At 38.3% G+C, this 19,345-nt stretch overlaps 1 protein-coding gene across 4 annotated transcripts in view; it reads right to left on the reverse strand.

Annotated features, from left to right (window-relative positions):
- Nucleotides 1–19,345, reverse strand: part of MSH3 (mutS homolog 3) — a 227,530-nt gene that overhangs the window by 50,190 nt on the left and 157,995 nt on the right. For 3 of the 4 annotated variants that reach the window (XR_004056310.1, XM_010386022.2, XM_030927020.1), the window contains exon 20: nucleotides 16,844–17,001. Coding sequence is in view for 2 of the 4 variants with exons in the window: in XM_010386022.2 (XP_010384324.2) it covers nucleotides 16,844–17,001 (158 nt within the window). In the remaining 2 variants the exon portion in view is untranslated. Of the gene's footprint in view, nucleotides 1–16,843; nucleotides 17,002–19,345 lie in introns of those variants that run through there. The other variant, XM_030927021.1, reaches the window with a different exon arrangement.

Consider the following 19,345-nt stretch of genomic DNA (forward strand, 5'->3'; position numbering starts at 1 on the left):
GAACTCACACAAAAAGAAAGGGACAATCTGAATAGGCCTCTATCTATTACAGAAATTGAATCAATAATTATTAACCTTCTAAAACAGAAAACACCAGGCACAAATGGCTTCCCTGGTGAATTCTATCAAATATTTAAGGAAGAAATTAAACCAATTCTCTACAATATCTTTCAGAGAATAGAAACAGAGGGAATACTTCCTAACACATTCTATAAGGCCAGCATTACCTTAATACCAAAACTAGACAAAGGCATCATAAGAAAACTACAGGCCAATATCTCTCATGAACATAGATGCAAAAATCCTAAATAAAATATTAGCAAAATGAATCCAACAATGTATAAAAAGAAAAACAGACCACAACCAAGCAGGATTCATACTAAGTGTGCAAGACTGGGTCAACATTTGATCACCAGTCAACATAATCCATCACATCAACTGGCTAAAGAAGAAAAATCACATAGTCATATCAACAGACGCACAGAAAGCATTTGACAAAATCCAACACCCATTCATGATAAAAACTCTCAGTAAATTAAGAATAGAGGAGAACTTCCTCAAATTGATAAGGAATATTCACAAAAAACCTATAGCTAACATCATACTTAATGGTGAGAAACTTGAAGCTTTCCCAACCAGGATCAGCCAAAATGGGAAGCTGTCACCTCTTACCACTCCTTTTCAACACTGTAGTGGAAGTACTAGTTAATGCAATAAGACAGGAAAAGAAAATAAACAGTGCTTTGGTTCAAATTTTGCCCCTTCTGAAACTCATGTTGAAACTTAATCTCCAACGTAAGAGTATTAAGAAATGAGGCATTTAAGAGGTGATTGGGTGATAAGGGCTCTGCCCTCATAAATAAATTAATCCATTCATGGATTAATGCCAGGTGAAAATGTGGGGTCAGAGCCAGAGCCAGGACAGACAGACCCAAGTGGGGTAATGCCTAGTGCAGCAGTGAGAACAGAACCCCGCTGAGATCTCAGAACTGTAAAACCGCCAGTATTTAGCTTCAGCCTGTGAAAGCTGCAGGCACTTGACTCTTATTTGTGAGAACTAAAGCCTAGGAGAGCCCAGGAAAGCCTAGGTGGTGGGGCTGTCTGAGGCCCTGGGATCCAATCCCCACAACCAGTGTATCTAGGAAGCAAGACATGGAACCAGGGAAGATAAACTAAGCCTCAAGGCTTAGTTTTTCCTTTGGGTGTTGGACTTACTTGGGACCTGTTACCCCTTTCTTCTTGCCTCTCTCTCCCTTATGAAATGAGAATGTCTTACACCTGTCCCACCATTTATTTTGGAAGTAGATAACATGGTCATTTCATAGGCTCACAGCTGTAAGAAATTTACCTCAAGATGAATTATCCCTTGAGCATTACTCACATCTGATTCAGATGAGACTCTAGACTTTGGGGCTATAAAGATGGAATGAATGTATTTGTATATGAAAAGTACATAGAATTTTGGGAGGCCAGGGGCAGAATGGTTTGAATGTCTGTTCCCTCTAAAACTCACATTGAAATTGAATTCCCAATGTAACATTATTAAGAAGTGGGGCCTTTAAGAGGTAATTGGGTCATCAGGGCTCTGCCCTTAGGAATGGATTAATCCATTTGGGGATTAATTGATTAAGGGGTAATGAATTAATGGGTTATCATGGGAGTAGGTTACTTTCATTAGAGTGGGTCTGTTGTAAAAGGCAGTTTGGTTTTTTCTAGTAAGCCCCCTTGCCATGTGACGCCTTCTGACATTTTATGATGGAGTTAAGAAAGCCCATACCGGCCGGGCGCGGTGGCTCAAGCCTGTAATCCCAGCACTTTGGGAGGCCGAGACGGGCGGATCACGAGGTCAGGAGATCGAGACCATCCTGGCTAACATGGTGAAACCCCGTCTCTACTAAAAAATACAAAAAACTAGCCGGGCGAGGTGGCGGGCGCCTGTAGTCCCAGCTACTTGGGAGGCTGAGGCAGGAGAATGGCGTAAACCCGGGAGGCGGAGCTTGCAGTGAGCTGAGATCCGGCCACTGCACTCCAGCCCGGGCGACAGAGCGAGACTCCGTCTCAAAAAAAAAAAAAAAAAAAAAAAAAAAGAAAGCCCATACCAGATGTAGCTCCTCGACCTTGACTTCCCAGTCTACAGAACTGTAATAAATTTACTTTGTTTATAAATTACCTAATGAGCCCTCATGTAAACTATGGACTTTGAATGGTAATGATGTGCCAATGTAGGTTCATCAATTGTAAGAAAGGGAGCACTCTGGCAGGGGATGTTGAAAATAGGGGAGGCTGTGCAGGGGCAGTGGCAGGGTAGATGGGCACTCTCTATACCTTCCTCTCAGTTTTGGTGTAAGCCCAAAACTGCTCTAAAAAATTAAAGTCTTTTTTAAAAAAATAGTGTCTAAAGGTCTCCTTCATCATACCTACTACAACAGTATCTATCTCCAGGGGATCTTCAATCAGGAGATTTGTCTGGGATTTGCATTTAAAACCAAATCAAATCAAACTTTCAGGTGACTTTGAGGGAGCTCATTAAGGAACAAGCATTAAATTCATAAAACCATTTCCCATGAAAAAGATAAAATAAGATAACTAGTGTTTGCTAGACACAGCTACAAGAGCTAAAGAAAGCACCGAGACATTCATAAGACAACATTTCTAACGCCAATAAAATCATAACAACTTACTCATTTAGTGCTCACTTATCATGTGGATTTTAGTACAGCTATTTACAACTAATTAGAAGGTGTGGACTAACTCAAGATGTTTTCTTTCTGTCCATACTCTATTTTGTATAGAGTACAAATACTCCACAGTAGGTACTCAATAAATGTTTTCTGAATTACACTAACTTGGGCAAACAAATCAGTTACTAAGTACTTGAATGTCTATTACCTTCCAATTCTCTTTCAAGATCAACACACTCATGCCACTCTGAGTACACAGCATTCCCTGAAGCTGGGTGTCAGAAGAGGGAGTTTATGTAAGTAGCATGGCATGAAAATTGTTAACTATGGGCCACTTCGAGTAAATATCCCTTTTCACCAACATTTAATCACCAATGTTTAATAGAAATAAATTATGCTGAGAGAAGAGGCCAATTGTTTCGCTTTATTCAAACTGTTTTCTAATGAGACTTAATAATTCATTACTTTTCTAAAACTTAATTAGAGTCTAAAAGGCTAGATGAGATTTAAGTTCATATTCATCAAGATAATAAACAGATCTTATCTCAGTGATACATTCAAGGATGTTAATGATCCTTGGAAATATGGGTCTAGAAATATTCCATTGATGAGTACACATATCATAATGCACAGATATATCCATTAGAGCCAAATGTATGTGTTTGCCAAAACTCTACTTTTTAAAAAAATCTGTTTCTTATTCAGGAAAAGATTCATGTGAGGTTAGAGTATTCAGATAAAACATTCTGGAGGCTGGGCGCAGTGGCTCATGCCTGTAATCCTAGCACTTTTGGAGGCCGAGGCAGGTGGATTACCTGAGGTTAGGAGTTCGAGACCAGCCTGACCAACATGGTGCAACCCCCATCTCTACTAAAAATACAAAAATTAGCTGGGCGTGGTGGCACATGCCTGTAATCCCAACTACTTGGGAGGCTGAGGCAGGGAATCGCTTGAACCTAGGAGGCAGAGGTTGCAGTGAGCCAAGATTATGCCACTGCACTCCAGCCTGGGCAACAAGAGTGAAACTCTTGTCTCAAAAAAAAAAAAAAAAAAAATTCCTAACCTCCTGTCTGTTTATAGCTTTTCATCCATTTACTACTTCTTCTTCTAGCGCACTGTATAGCACATAGTGGGCACTCAATGAATATTTATGGATCCACAGATTTAAACCTAGTGTTCTAAATGGCGAATTGATAATAGAATCAATTTACAGACAAAGCTTGGAGCTAAATCTTATGCAAATATCTCATTCTGCTAGATTTTAATATTTTTTCCATTGAGTACAAAAAGCATTTGAAGTGATTTAGAACAACATATTCTAATGAAAGAATTACATGAAACTAAGATTACAAGCCATACAGTAGATTCTTACATTTGAGCTTAGCATGAGCTTTTAAAATGCTAATTCTTGCATACCACCTTGGAGATTCCAATTAAAAAGATGTGTGAAAGGGCTTAGTAAGTAGCATTTTTAACTAGCATCCCCAAGATTCTGATGCAGCTGTTCTAAGAATGACGCTAGAGAAATGCTCCCATATAAGAAGCAAAGGGGAAAACTAAACCAAATTTGTTTTCACACCTGAGCCTTGAGTTTAGCTCTTGCTATCTTGGCAGCCAAGACAAAAAGGAATTAAAGAGGAAGCAGCCACTAGCTGATAGCAGGAAGCCTGGCAGTTTGTCAGAAAAGGCCAATAAATTGCTTCAAATCTTTTTGTAAACAGGCATAGTATGCACATGGAGAGAAGAAATGTTCCTAGCATTAACAAAAAAATAATTTACCAGATGGCACTTCATGTAAAGGACATTAATAAAAATGAAAATGTTCTTATGAGCAATTTTGGAGAATATATAGAAATATCATCAAATGAATATTTCTTATTCTAATCTATTTTAAGCATGAGAACAAACTTGTAAACACTGGTAGTGGGATTCTAAGCTGATACAGCCTCCTTGGAGAACATGAAAGACACATGTTCCTTACAATCCAACAATTCCACTCCTAGATTGAGAAAAACTCCCTTGTGTGCACTAGGAGTTGAGTATGAGACAAGTCACAAATATGAATGTTTATATTTGCAAAAAATTGGCATCATATCAAGAAAAATAAGTGAAGAGTAATATATTCATAAAACAGACCATCATAATTCATAATTATGGAAAAATTAATGAACTCAGAGTATACATACCCATATGGATGAATTTTGTAAATATATAACACTGAGGGGGGAAAAGCCACTTACAGAAGAATACAGTGTGATACACTGTGTATAAAGTTTAAAAGCATACCAAATACTTCCATGCATTGTTTCAAAAAACATCAGTGAGTAAAAATGTAGAGAGATGCATGGGATGGATACCAAAGTCAAGGACAACCAGTTAGTTACTATGGATAGGGTAGAGGGCAATGGGATTAGTGAGGATTAGAGGTTCGATTGCATTCTAGTGTTTTATTTCTTTAGCAGGGTGGAAGGTGCATGGAGGATTACTATATGTTTGAATTATTTCTTAAAAAATAAATGAAAGCTACAAGGGCGTAATATTAAACTACATCCTAGGGATATAATTTAATGGGATATAATTATATCCTAGAGATAAAATTTAATGTAGTCCCTATAGATTCCTTTCCAGTGGTAACAACAGGAAGATAGGGGAGCACAGGGGAATGGATAGGGAACATGTCTCATATACTAAAGGGCAGTCTGTTCCAGGCGGAGCTCTCGGAGGTTAAAGAAATCAAGGAGTATCTGTACTCCAGATACACTGCAGTCATTAAAAAGAGCAAGATTAATCTGTATAAACTGATAGAGAAATATGTCTCCCACATATTGGAAAATAAAAGCAAGTTATACAATAGTAATGCTTAGTACGATACCATTCTAGGAAAGAAAAGATGTATACCTGTAGACTTGTGAAATGTTACCTAAAGAAACATGGTAGACCTGGGGAGAATGGGGTGTTTTTGTTTCACTTCATACCCTAGTACACTGTTACATTTCATAATAAGCATATATTATTTTTATAATTCAACATATGATTTCTCCAGCAAGGGCTTGGGGAAGTGCTTCCACATCTTGGCTTCACTTTAAAAATCATCTGGGAAACTTTTAAAATGTGACTTTCAGACACTGCCCCAGTCCAACTTAAGATTTCTGGAGATAGGGTTCAGGCATCAATATTTTCATGTAAAGCTCCGTGGAAAAAAAAAAAAATTGAATGTGCATTGAGGGTTAAGAGTGCCATATGAGCTGGGCACGGTGGCTTATGCCTGTAATCCCAGCTCTCAGGGAGGCAGAGGTGGGAGGATAGCTTGAGCCCAGGAGTTTGAGACCTGCCTAGGCAATATAGCGAGACCCCGTTCTTCACAAAAAGGAACAACAACAAAAAGACACACACACACACACACACACACACACACACACACACACACACACACACAAAGCGTTAGAGTGCCATATGAGCAGTGTTTTATTATGAAAATTAAATACATAAATCTCTGAATCTTGTATTCTCTCCCAGACAGAATGCCATCAACTCCTAAAGGAATAAGAACTAGGGTTACTTACAGTCTGGGAAAAACTTTGTGTAAGGTCTGATATATTGAAGTGCCCAGGATGATCTAAAGCTTAAAACCCCAAATTCCATGTCCCTGGGTAGGACAGAGATATTTGCCCCAGAAAAAGAGTTGCCAGACAGTGACCATGTAAGCATTTCACCAGATTCCTATAAAACATCTCATTTTGACCCAATACTGGTAATTTGTGAGGGTGAGGAGGTTTTACTTTTTTTTACACATTCATTTTAGAAATTAAAAAATTTACACAAGAAAAGGAAAATCACCATAAAGCCATATCCCCCATGGTATTTTGGAATAAGCCTTCTATCTAGATGGTTTTCTCTGCATATATTTATACATACAATCACTCATACAAAAGTGAAATGAATGCCAGGCTTTGTAACTGGCTCTTTTTCACATATTGTAACAGGCATATCTTTCCACATAACACTACCCACCAGGACCAAGTCACTGCAAAATATATCCCAAAGTAGCTAAAAAACTGATACGTTTGATAGAGTTAATTGAGAATGAATCCTACTATGCTGAAACAACAAATATGGTGCTGACAAGGTTTAAAGCTTATTTGTTCTTTCACACAGTGATTGGCAATTGGGCCAGTTCCTTGAGGCTGTTCCTGGGTCATGAGATAAAGGCATGTCTCAGCATGGAGGAGGATGTGCATCTTCCATGCGACCACCTTCCAGGCCAGCCACTTCCTGAGGAACAGGAGGAAAGGCACTGCCGTCATCCCATTCTGTGTGGGTGGTGCCTCTATGTTGCAGGAAGTCAGGGACCCCGAACGGAGGGACCAGCTGAAGATGCGGCAGAAGAACATAAATTGTGAAGATTTCATGGACATTTATTAGTGCCCCAAATTAATACTTTTATAATTTCTTATGCCTGTCTTTACTGCAATCTCTGAACATAAATTGTGAAGATTTCATGAACACTTATCACTTCCCCAGTCAATACCCTTGTGATTTCCTAGGGCTGTCTTTACTTTAATATCTTAATCCCGTCATCTTCGTAAGCTGAGGAGGATGTATGTCGCCTCAGGACCCTATGATGATTGTGTTAACTGCACAAATTGTTTGTAGAGCATGTGTGCTTGAACAATATGAAATCTGGGCACCTTGAAAAAAGAACAGGGTAACAACAATATTCAGGAACAAGACAGATAACCTTAAACTCTGACTGCCGGTGAGCTGGGAGGAACAGAAACATACTTCTCTTCTTTCAAAAGTAAATGGGAGAAATATCGCTAAATTATTTTTCTCAGCAACGAACATCCCTGAGAGAGAGAATGGCCCCTGAGGGTAGCCCTCTGAAATGGCCCCTTTAGGGATGGCTGTCTTTTACTGTCGAAGCCAAAGGGATGAAATAAGCCCCGGTCTCCTGTAGTACTCCCAGGCTTATTAGGATGAGGAAATTCCCACCTAATAAATTTTGGTCAGACAGGTTGTCTGCTCACAAACCCTGTCTCCTGATCAGATGTTATCAATGATAATGCGTGCCTGAAACTTCACTAGCAATTTTAATTTCGCCCCGTCCTGTGGTCTCGCCCTGCCTCCATTTGCTTTGTGAGATTTTATTACCTTGTGAAGCATGTGATCTCTGTGACCCACACCCTATTTGTGCACTCCCTCCCCTTTTGAAAATTGCTAATAAAAACTTGCTGGTTTTATGGCTCAGGGAGCATCACGGAACCTGCTGGCATGTGATGTCTCCCCCGGACACCCAGCTTTAAAATTTCTCTCTTTTGTACTCTTTCTCTTTATTTCTCAGGCCAGCTGATGCTTAGGGAAATAGAAAAGAACCCATGTTGAACATCGGGGGTGGGGGTTCCCCCAATACCTCTAGGTTCCTGGATTCTCAACTCGATTACGGCCACAGCACTCCAAGAGGGAAAGCATCAGGGAGATTAGATTTGGTCAACTTCTTTCAAAGAGAATAACTAAGAGGAGCATTTCATAGTGATTTCACATCCTTTTAAAACTTACCTCAAATCAACCTTGTGAAGTCGGTATTATCGAACTTTTTGTTTTATAGATGCAAAAACTGATGCAAAGTTTAGAAAACTGAGTATTATACTCACACATATATGAAGACAGACTTTTAAATCTAAAATACTAATGGCATAGAATCTGGAAGGAAAAAAAAAAACTAAACTTTACTAGGTACCTACTATGTGTCTGGCATTTTCATGTACTTTATTTAATTTCCACAATAATATATGAGGGTAAGTAGTATCATCTCCATTTTACAGGAAAAGAACGGAGACACTGAGAAGTAGTAATTCGAAAAAGGTCACATAGTTGTTAAAAGGGAAAAGCAAGATTTGTACTCAAGTATAACATGTCTGATTCTTTTGACTATGGCATGGTACTTCTCTCAGGGTTCTAGAAGGATGAAGTAACTTGCACATGGCCAAGATGCTGGAGAACTTGTACAGAATCTTGCGTTTTCTAGATCTAAAGCCCCCATTCTTTCCCATACACAGCTGGTTTACTCACATTTTGCAGGTAATTAATATTAGCAAGAGATCTGAGAATCCTATTGACCTATCAAAAACTGTGTAAAGTCTAGGATTTTACTCTACTTAAAAGCTAACAAGGTACCCTAATACCACTGGTTTCATAGATGCCAGCAGAAGACACAAGGCCACTGGGTCAGAGACAAAAGACTTTATTACTCATGTTGGTTTGCATTAGCCCCGAAGTCCTGTGAGGATGATGTACCATGGATGCTGTACATACAACAAGGGAAGCAAGCTTCCTCTTTAAGGGAGGAATTAACTTATCCCTCCAGGTTGTCTGCTGCAAGCACAACCATGACAAATAAGTGGCCCATGTAAAAAGCAATCAGGGGCTTTCTTGATATACTCAGTAAGAATATGCAGGGACACAGGGCCTGTGGCAGACTGCTTCTATAAACATGACCTGAAGGTGATAAACTAACAGCTACTCGAATGGAGGAGCACAGGAATGTGTCCCATATTTCAGTATTTAAATCTCCATAATCTGCATATTTCTTTTTAAACTGGCACATGTAATTCTTTATTAATTAATTAATGCTTTAAAGTTGTGGTAAATTTTGAAATATGGGATTAGTATCTCTGGGTATGTTTCAGACTAATGAAAACTTTCAGGATGAAGTGAAAACAATGTAACATAAATGTGAAAATAATTTCGTTTCTGATTGATTTTAATTTATAGTAATAGCTATACTTTCTGCCATCCTGAGTGGGACAGGGGATACACAATGGAGTAGAGTTCTTTCCCTCAAATAGTGAACAACAGCATGATGGCATGGGATAACCAGTTATGAACTAAGAGAGATACTGAAATAACTCAGAGTCCAAATAAATAGGGCATTAGGAGTTTACCATAAATAGACCATTGTGGAATGAAATGGTCAGAGTAAGTGTCATAGAGATGGGACTTAAAATTATAACTAATATTCCCGAGGAACTATTATATGTCAGGTACTAGATTGTTTCATATGCATTATTTAAACTACACAACAACACCCTGGAATATAAGTATCATGATTATCCCATCTTACAGAGAAAGAAGCAGATTAAGAGAGTTGAATTGCTGGCATGGTCTGATACTCAGATTTGCCTGAGACTTCCCACTTTAGGGACCAGAGTCCAGACTGAGCAACTAAGCTTAACCTGGACCTTCATGAAGTGCAAATCTCCTCTTACTCAGCATCACAAAGGTGCACTGGTACACAGAGTGCTGTCAGGACAGACTAATCTCCATGATTAGTCTCCACCTTCATGACACTGGAACTTTTGCTCTTTCCCTGTGTATTAATAACTTAGTCTGCCACATACCTAAACTTAAGTGTTTTCTTTGTAAGACTGAACCCTACATAGAAATTTGATGACTTTTTGAGTCCTGTGGCAAAACTTAGTGAAGCTCCAATATACTATTTTAGATGGTGCTTGAATCACAAGGGGATGTTTCAGTCAGATTCCAGAAGTCTGGACTAAGAAACAGAGTTATGTCAACACATCTTATTTATATTACAATTTTTTATTGTCAGTTTTTAAACAAATATTTACTGCACATCTACTTAGTACTAGGAATAGGGGATCAAAGGTATGCAGAACAAGCACCATTTCTGTCTCAGTGGAGCCTGTGATCCAAGAATAACATAATCGAACATTTGTTTCCTAAACTCTAACCAACAGGACCCAGTAAAACCTGGTCTGTGTGATACTACCCAATACATTCTTCTAGCTGATTTTATTACTAAAAGATTGCTGTCAAACACAGTAAAAATTCGTTTTAAGTTCTCTTCTTAACTAATTAATTCATTTGGTTTTCTGGGCCCTGTGAACTATTTAACTGAACAAATTTAGCTTTGTGGAAACCTTTGAACCAGATTTATGGCTTATCCACAGCAGTGGTTAGGCATTGATGTTTTAAGCCTCAGTCGTGGCTCCATTTTAAGCCCTCATCCTTATTTATTCACTTATGCTAGTTTGAATTTTCTGCAAGCTGCCTCACTCCTTTCTGGAAGATGGCAGGATAAACATGAATGAATGAATAAGCAAGCAAATAAACACATACACACATACACTTCTCTAGTATTGCATGGTCTTACCAAATTGTAACGATTTGCTTCTCCATCTCCCTTACTGCACTTGAGCTCCTTAAAGACAGATAAATTATCTTATTCAGGTTTGTATCCTTAACGTCTAGCATAAAATTATAGTGCACTAAGGTATTAATAAAAACATGTTTTTGGCTGGGTGTGGTGGCTCACACCTGTAATTCCAGTGCTTTGGGAGGCCAAGGCAGGCGGATCACCTGAGGTCAGGAGTTCAAAACCAGCCTGGCCAACATGGCGAAACCCCATCTCTACTAAAAATACAAAAATTAGCTGGACGTGGTAGTGGATGCCTGTAATCCCAGCTACTCAGGAGGTTGAGGCAGGAGAATAGCTTGAATCCAGGAGGCAGAGGTTGCAGTGAGCTGGGATCACGACATTGCACTCCAGCTTGGGCGACAGGAGCGAAACTCCATCTCAAAATATATATATGTTTTTAGCACAAGAGTTTAAATCTCATTATTGGGCCAATGTTAACATCTCCTAATACCATTAAAATTTCTATGTCATTATTGATGACATGAAAATGTAATGGCCTTCTTATCGCATAACTCCACCTCTGTGCCACATGCTATAAATTCATGATTTTGATATTTTTTCTTCTACTCCATTTTACTGTTTTTTTTTTTTTAAGCTTATTTGGGTCAACTGGATATTGGTTGCATCCTGATATGCTATGATGTGGTACACAAAGCACAATCTAGGAAGTATTGCCCCAAAATGCTAATTGCAATTCAATGCACTGATTTCATACCTACAGTTTCAAACAATGCCTATCCTACAAAAAGAACTTGTCTCTTTCTCAAATGGCTAAATCCCATGAACTTTAGAACAACAACAAAAAAAAACTTATAAAAAATCCAAAGATGTACAACAAAGAAAAATGCATAATGTGACTCCAATGTAGCCATTATCAAACTCAAACAATCATCAATTATGGCCAATCTCATTTCATCTCTATCCTACCAAATTTCCCTATCCATCCTTGATTATTGTGATGTAAATATTGCATAGCAGATCATGTAATATGTAAACATTTTAGCATGTATTACTAAAGTAAGGATTTTTCTATTAAATCATAACCATACCATTGCACTGTTTATCTCACTTAAACATTTAAAGTAATTCTTCAGTATCATTAGATATCCAGTCAGTGCTCAAAAAATTTTAAATGTTTCACTAGTGCTTTGAAACAAAGGTTTATGTGTTTGAGTCAGGACTGAATTAAGATCTGTATGTTGGAACTGGGTGACTGGTCTTCAACTCTCTTTTAATATGCAGGTTCTCTGCCCTCTCTCCCCGACTATTTTTTTTTTTTTGTCATTGCTATTTATTTGTTAAAAAAAACACCAGCCATTTGTCCTATAGTTTCCCACAGTCTAGATTTTGCTGACAGTATCCCCATGGTGGTGTTTAACATGTTCCTCTATTCTCTTTTTCTCTTGTAAATTGGTATCTAAATCTAGACGTCTGAACAGTTTCAGTTTGATTTTTTTTTTTTTTTTTTTTTTTTTTTTTAGATAGAGTCTCCATCTGTTGCCTAGGCTGGAGTACAGTGGCGTGATCTTGGCTCACTGCAACCTCCATCTCCCTGGTTCAAGCAATTCTCCTGCCTCAGACTCTGGAGCAGCTGGGATTACAGGTGCTCATCACCATACCTGGGTATTTTTTATATTTTTAGTAGAGACGGGTTTCATCATGTTGGCCATGGTTGGCCAGGCTGGTCTCGAACTCCTAATCTCAGGTGATCCACTCGCCTTGGCCTCCCAAAGTGCTGGGATTACAAGCATGAGCCACCACGCCCGACTATTCGGTTTGATTTTTTTGGGCCAGAAGACATCATAAGTTGTCACAAACTTTTACCTAATGTCTGACTGTCTGTGCTTTGGTGACATTAGCAGCCATTTCTGATTATTACTTAAATCTGTTATTACATCGGGGTTGCAAAAAGGGTGATACTCTAATTCTTATCATTCCTGCTTTGTTTATTAGCTGGAACATTTCTATAAAGAGAAACTTCCCCCTGTTACCTATTTGAAAAGATAGGATACCTGCTTGGATCTTTCTTTTTTTCAGTTTTCATCCTCCAAAGTGACTAATGATATTTTGATTTTAAATATCATTAGGATTCATTCTAGGATCCTCCAAAGGTGATCAATTTATTTTTGTTTTTTTTAGAATCATAAATTCTTGGGTATAACATATCCCACTGGATATCCTATTGAAATATGTTCAAGTCTACCATTTAAAAACAAAACAAGCCCCTCATGGATCTCTCCTGCCTTCTTCCTGGCCAACCCTGGCAGTATCATCTGTACTAACGCCCTCTACTTCCTGACCTCTAACTCACTCTTTAGCTCTCTTTTAACTGGAGTGTGGCCCCACCACTCCACGAAAGCAGCTCCTGCTAAGGTCATTAGTGACAGTTATTTTGCTAAGACCAAAGGTGACTTTTCGGGTTTCACCTCACCTAACCTTTCAGCACTATTCACCACTTCTTTTCTTCTTGAAGCACTCTTTCCCCTTGCTCCCGTGACACTGTAATGTCCTGTTTTTTCTCCTGCTTCTCTGGCTACACTTCCTTTGTTGGTTTTCAACCTTACCTTCTTACTCATATGAAATCTCAGCAGTTTTAAGGTTCAGTCTCATAACATTAATCTTCTCCACTATACTCTCTGTCAAAATGATCTCATCCACACCCAATCGTGTACACAAAAATGTCTCACAACAAATTTACATCTTTACCTTTAATCTCTGTCTCTGAAATCTAAACTTTATATCCACTGCCTACTACATGATAGCTCCCTTTGAATGTCTCAGAATAATTCTACTTATTACATACAAAGATAAAGTCAGAATCTATGAAAAAACATCATCCTCTTCTAGCAAATGCCAGCATTTACCATTCAGAAGCACAAACTCAATGCCATCTCTGACAACTTCATTTATCTCAGTATCTCAGCTGCCATACCCCCATCTATCACCAAGTCCTGGTGATTTATTTCCCAAATATATTTCAAATATGACTCCTTTCCACTTAAACTAGCACTACAAACTTAATCCAAGCTACTGATCCTCTCACCAGGACCACCAAAAGAGCCTGCTCTTTGGGTTCCTCTGATCTACTTGGTTTTTTCTCCAGACATTCTTTACAGTGTAACCAATGCAGACATAATCATGCGAAACCCTGGTTAAAATTCTTCAATAGTTTACCATGGTTCTTAGGATAAACTCCTAACATGGCTATGCTTCACCTAGAATCTTGCTCTCCTGGAGGACCAGCCTTCACTCATTGTCTATGTTTTTTATGCTAAAGGACTTTTGCACACGATCTCTCTGAAATGTTCTTCCTTCCTTCTTACACTCATCCTTCAGATAGGCACTCAAAAGTTACTTGCTACGGGAAGCCTTCCCCTGATGTCCCCAACCAGATCATATCCCAGGATCACAGCCTAACCCAGCATCTTGCATATAATAGCCTTCATACACTTGTCATAGCTGTAGTTTCACATTTCTGCATGTGATTATTTGGTTAATGCTGATTTTCTCCATTAGGTAGCTTTCATGAAATCAAAAACTGTGGTTCCTTTGTATTCTGACTGCCATATGTTAGGTATTCATTTAGTACATGTAGGATGAATGAATAAATGAAAATGAATGGATAAATACTCCAATTTCTTGAAATTAGCATGGTTTAGAACGCTTAGACATGTACCCACTGAATGTACTTTACATAAAGTACTCTATATAAGGTGCACATAACAGTGCCTGTACCTTGATAAGAATATTACACTAATATTGTAAAGATATCATAAAGGTTAGCTGTTACTGATTATTACTGATTTCACACCCTATGACAGAAACTATTTGCTGATTACCACTGATTGTATTCCCAATTACTGTGCTTAACTCTATTTAAAAGCTGGACAAAAACCACCTTCTTATTTTCTGTTTTCTTTGCAACTACGGCCACGAGACATAGTTCTGGTCACTGAAATGTAAGTTTTCTGAGAGGATCCTAAAAACCTACTGATGTCCTAAAACAAAACAAAACAACAACAACAACAAAAACAAACAGAGGGGCGGTGGGGGAAGCTATGGCAGTCCCGTCTCCTTTTTACCTCATGTGAATAGGAATGTGATGCCTGGAGCTGCAGCAGCAATCTTACAACTCTGAGGGAAAGGCCAGTGAAATGGCAGAGCCACTGAAACACCAGAAGCAGCTAACCACCTCCAGCCTTCTCCTTATATGACAAAAATAAACCCTTCTTTTATTTTACTTGTATCTACAAACAATCTTGATATTCCGCTCAGTAACAAGATTCCCTTCCAGATAAATCCTCTTATATTGACCAATAATTTTTTTCTTTTTTCTCTTTTTTTTCTTTACTAAATATCTCTGTTACTTTCCTTAATACTGTAACCAAAATAAAATACCTGGTTTGTTTCTCTTATAAAATAGAAAATGAATTACAGCCTTAAGACTAAAGAAAGACTTTTTAAATTTCTTATTTTGAGTTAATTTAAACATATATGGGGATCAGAATAACACCTATTTGGTGACACGGCATCAAACAGAATTCAGGGTACTTTGTTCATTCTCAGACGGAAAATGAAATTTTAAAGCATTTTAGTGTCTACTCAAGAATATCAGCATTAGCATGTGATATATGCTGATGTGATTCCATAGTCAAATATTATATAAATATGTAGTTGGACAACAACTCAGACACTCTGTACACAGAGCTTGACTATGCACAGAGACTGTATTTACTTTTTAGAAATGTACATGTAAGACATATACACAATGCTTTAAGAACTGATTAATCAGAAGGTGTTAAACAGATTAAACTATGAATTCTCCTTAGTGAAACCAGGATATTTCACTCATATTCCTAACATGGCATAAAATTTAGGTTTACACATTGAGGGTAAGACTTAGTTGCATGTAATATTTGTAGAGTAAAAAGGGATATCAACAAAATGATCTCGGTCCAACGCCTTTTGCAGTTTGTCTCAGGTCTGCACCTAAAATGGGAAGGATGGACTAGTTTTCAGACTGTGCTCTACAGAGCCTAACAGCCAAGTCTCTAAGCCTTCTACCCCTGGAAGACAGAGCAGATCTGTTTTTATCTGTTTAAATATTTATTTTCTACAAAAGGTTTTCTTCAAAATAATAACTCAGCTGGGTGTGGTGGCTCACGCCTGTAATCCCAGCACTTTGGTAGGCCAAGGTGGGCGGCTCACTTGAGGTCAGGAGTTCGAGACTAGCCTGGCCAACCTGGCGAAACACTGTCCCTACTAAAAATACAAAAATTAGCCAGGCACGGTTGCAGGCGCCTGTAATCCCAGCTGCTCGGGAGGCTGAGGGAGAAGAATAGCTTGAACTGGGGAGGTGAAGGTTGCAGTGAGCCGAGATAGTTTCATTGCACTCTGGCCTAGGCAACAAGAGCCAAACTCCATCTCAAAAAAAAAAAAAAATAATAATAATAAATAAAATAAGATAAAAAAGAACTCAATAACTAAAAATAATTTGGAAACTACTGGACAAAATTAACTCCTAAGTTCTTTCTAGTATTATCCGTCATGATAAAAATAATTTTTTTTTTTTTTTTTTTGAGACAGGGTCTCACTCTGTTGCCCAGGCTGGAGTGCAATGGTGTGACCTTGGCTCACTGTTGCCTTAACCTCCCCAGCCTCAGGTGATCCTCCCACCTCAGGTTCCTGGCTAATTTTTTGATTTTTTGTCAAGATGGGGTTTTTCCATGTTGCCCAGGCTGCTCTCAAACTCCTAGACTGAAGTGATCCTCTTGCCTTGGTCTCCAAAGTGCTGGGATCACAGGTGTGGGCCACCGTGCCTGACCTTTCCTAAATGCTGAATGCTTTAAGAGCATCTAAATATGTACACAAAAGGAAAATTCATGTGATAATGTGGGCTTGACTTATTTTCAAGAATATATTCAAACTGAATTAATGTACTTACCTTGTGAAAATGCCATCCACAACCCCAATTGTCGCTTCTTCTGCAGGAACATAGGAGCCAATCTGAGCCATGATGGTAATCAATGCAACTTGTTTTATGTAGGAGCTCTTTCCACCCATGTTTGGTCCAGTAATTATCATTACTCTCTCTGAGTCCTCCTAAAAATTAGAAAGGAATTTCACTTATTGTACCAGAAAGGTTTTTAGATAATATCCACAATTTATCTCACAAATGGAAAGGCATTAGGCAAAACATTACTTTGCAGCATATATATCACAAAAAGAAAGCAGTCCTCCAGAATCCAGGATCCCCCCAGAAAACTTACATTTCAGTGACCAGAACTGTGTCTCATGGCCATAGTTGCAAAGAAAACAGAAAATAAGAAGGTGGTTTTTGTCCAGCTTTTAAATAGGGTCCTTCAACCTGAACTGTGTGATACTGCAGAAAAGTGAATTCTTAGCAGTACACACAGCTGTTCCTGGGTATTAAAAAGGAAATAAGACCAGAAGTGGATAACTGCTATGGCTTCCTCATTAAGCATTTTTTAATCTGCCTCCGTGCATGTTCTCCCTATTGCTTATGTTTAAAGTCTATCAATTTTCATTTGCCCATCTTAAAATAACAGGTATTACATATCTAATTGCCCAAGGCCCTATTTGGGGTTGGCAGCACATATAATTTCTGGCAGCAATTTTTCAGTTACAGGTAGATGACTATTAAAAGATATTTATAACATCAAATTCTAGACATTGGTTTATCAGCATTTAATTATTTACTAGCATTCACCAGAGCATGTAGAGGAGGCAGAACTATAACTCTTGCAACGACTTAATTTTCTAGAACTTCTCTGTATTGATCAATTACAGTATTTTCCAGGTACACACCCCTGCTAAGGGAAATTGTCCAACTACAGCCCTTGGCAGAAGAGTTAGCCCAGGGTATCCATGCTCTGTGCTATGTGAATCCCACACTTTGGCAATAGCTGCCTGGTCAAGAGTAGCCAAGCCGGTCAAGCATGGTGGCTCACACCGGTAATCTCAGCACTTTGGGAGGCCAAGGTGGTGGATTGCTTGAGGCCAGAAGTTCGAGACCAGGCTGGCCAACATGGCAAAACCCCAACTGTACAAAAATTAGCTGAGTGTGATGATGCCAGTTACTCAGGAGGCTGAGACACAAGAATCGCTTGAAGCCAGGAGGTGGAGGTTGCAGTGAGTCAAGATAACGTCACTGTGTTCCAGCACAAGTGAGAGTGAGACTCCATCTCAAAAAACAAACAAACAAACAAAAAACCCCAGAACCAGCCCCTGGGCCTAGCATAAAAGCTTCTCAAACTAGGCCAATCAAATAATCTCTTGCGAGTTAACTGAGAATGAGAGAGGTTCAGTTACCTGGTAGCTTGAAGAGAGGCTAAAAAGAATCACAGAAACAGGCCACAAGGCACCGGGGATCATGAGTAAGTAGTTATGAGAAAATAAAAGGTATGATGAAAAATTACTTAGACCAGGGGTAAAGAGGATAGTTAGTAATGAAAGGAAGGAAAGATAAAAGCCAAAAGGAAGTGAGAAACTTCACATAAATAACTGGGTATCAAAGTAAAGCCTTATAAGGTGTTGCTAATGGGGGATAAAAAGAAAACCTGTTCCACACCTAAAGCTGTATCGTATTCTAATTAGCTACACATTTCCAGTCTCCCTAATGCCAAACTGTGCTAGAGATCCTTCTCTTCCTGTGTAATTCCTTTCTCTTATGGCACCATATGGCTTTATATCGCACCTAATACATCTCCATTACTTGAAGGAACTTGAGTATATCTGCTTCTTGTGACAGAAAGAGCTTAACACAGTAAGAACCTGGAAAGTAGTTTCGTATAAGCAGAATGATAAAACGATAAAAATAAAACAAATTTTACAGAGAGTAAAAAATAAGCCTGTCATAAAACAATCAAATATTGACATGATCAAATATTTTATATCTCTTTAATCTTTTTTAATATATGTCTTTACCTCCTTTTTTAAAAATCACAAAATGACACAAGAAATAGAAAACCTAACAATCCTATATTTATTAAATTTGTAACAGCCCACAAGAAAAACTCTAAATGCAGAGAACACCCCTACTGAATTCTTGCATACATTTAAGAAAGAAATAGCACCAATATTACAAAAATTCTTCTAGTGAACAAAACAAGAATTTTTCCCAAATAATTTCAGATTTGGATATCAAGAATATTGATATCCAAACCTGATAAGAACATTACAAGAAAAATTACAGACCAATTTCACCCATAAATATACATGCAAAACTTCTTAATAAACTATTAACAAGTCAATCCAAGGTTATATAAACCACTTAGAGCTTTCGAGAAATACAAAGTTGGTTTAATATTCAAAGGCCAATCAATGTAATTCACCACATTAACAGAATAAAGAAACCATACAATTATTTCCAATAACACAGAGAAAGCATTTGAAAAAATTCAACATTCACTTGTGAAAAAAATGA

Source organism: Rhinopithecus roxellana, chromosome 3 (assembly GCF_007565055.1).
Source record: "Rhinopithecus roxellana isolate Shanxi Qingling chromosome 3, ASM756505v1, whole genome shotgun sequence".
Classification (NCBI taxonomy): domain Eukaryota; kingdom Metazoa; phylum Chordata; class Mammalia; order Primates; family Cercopithecidae; genus Rhinopithecus; species Rhinopithecus roxellana.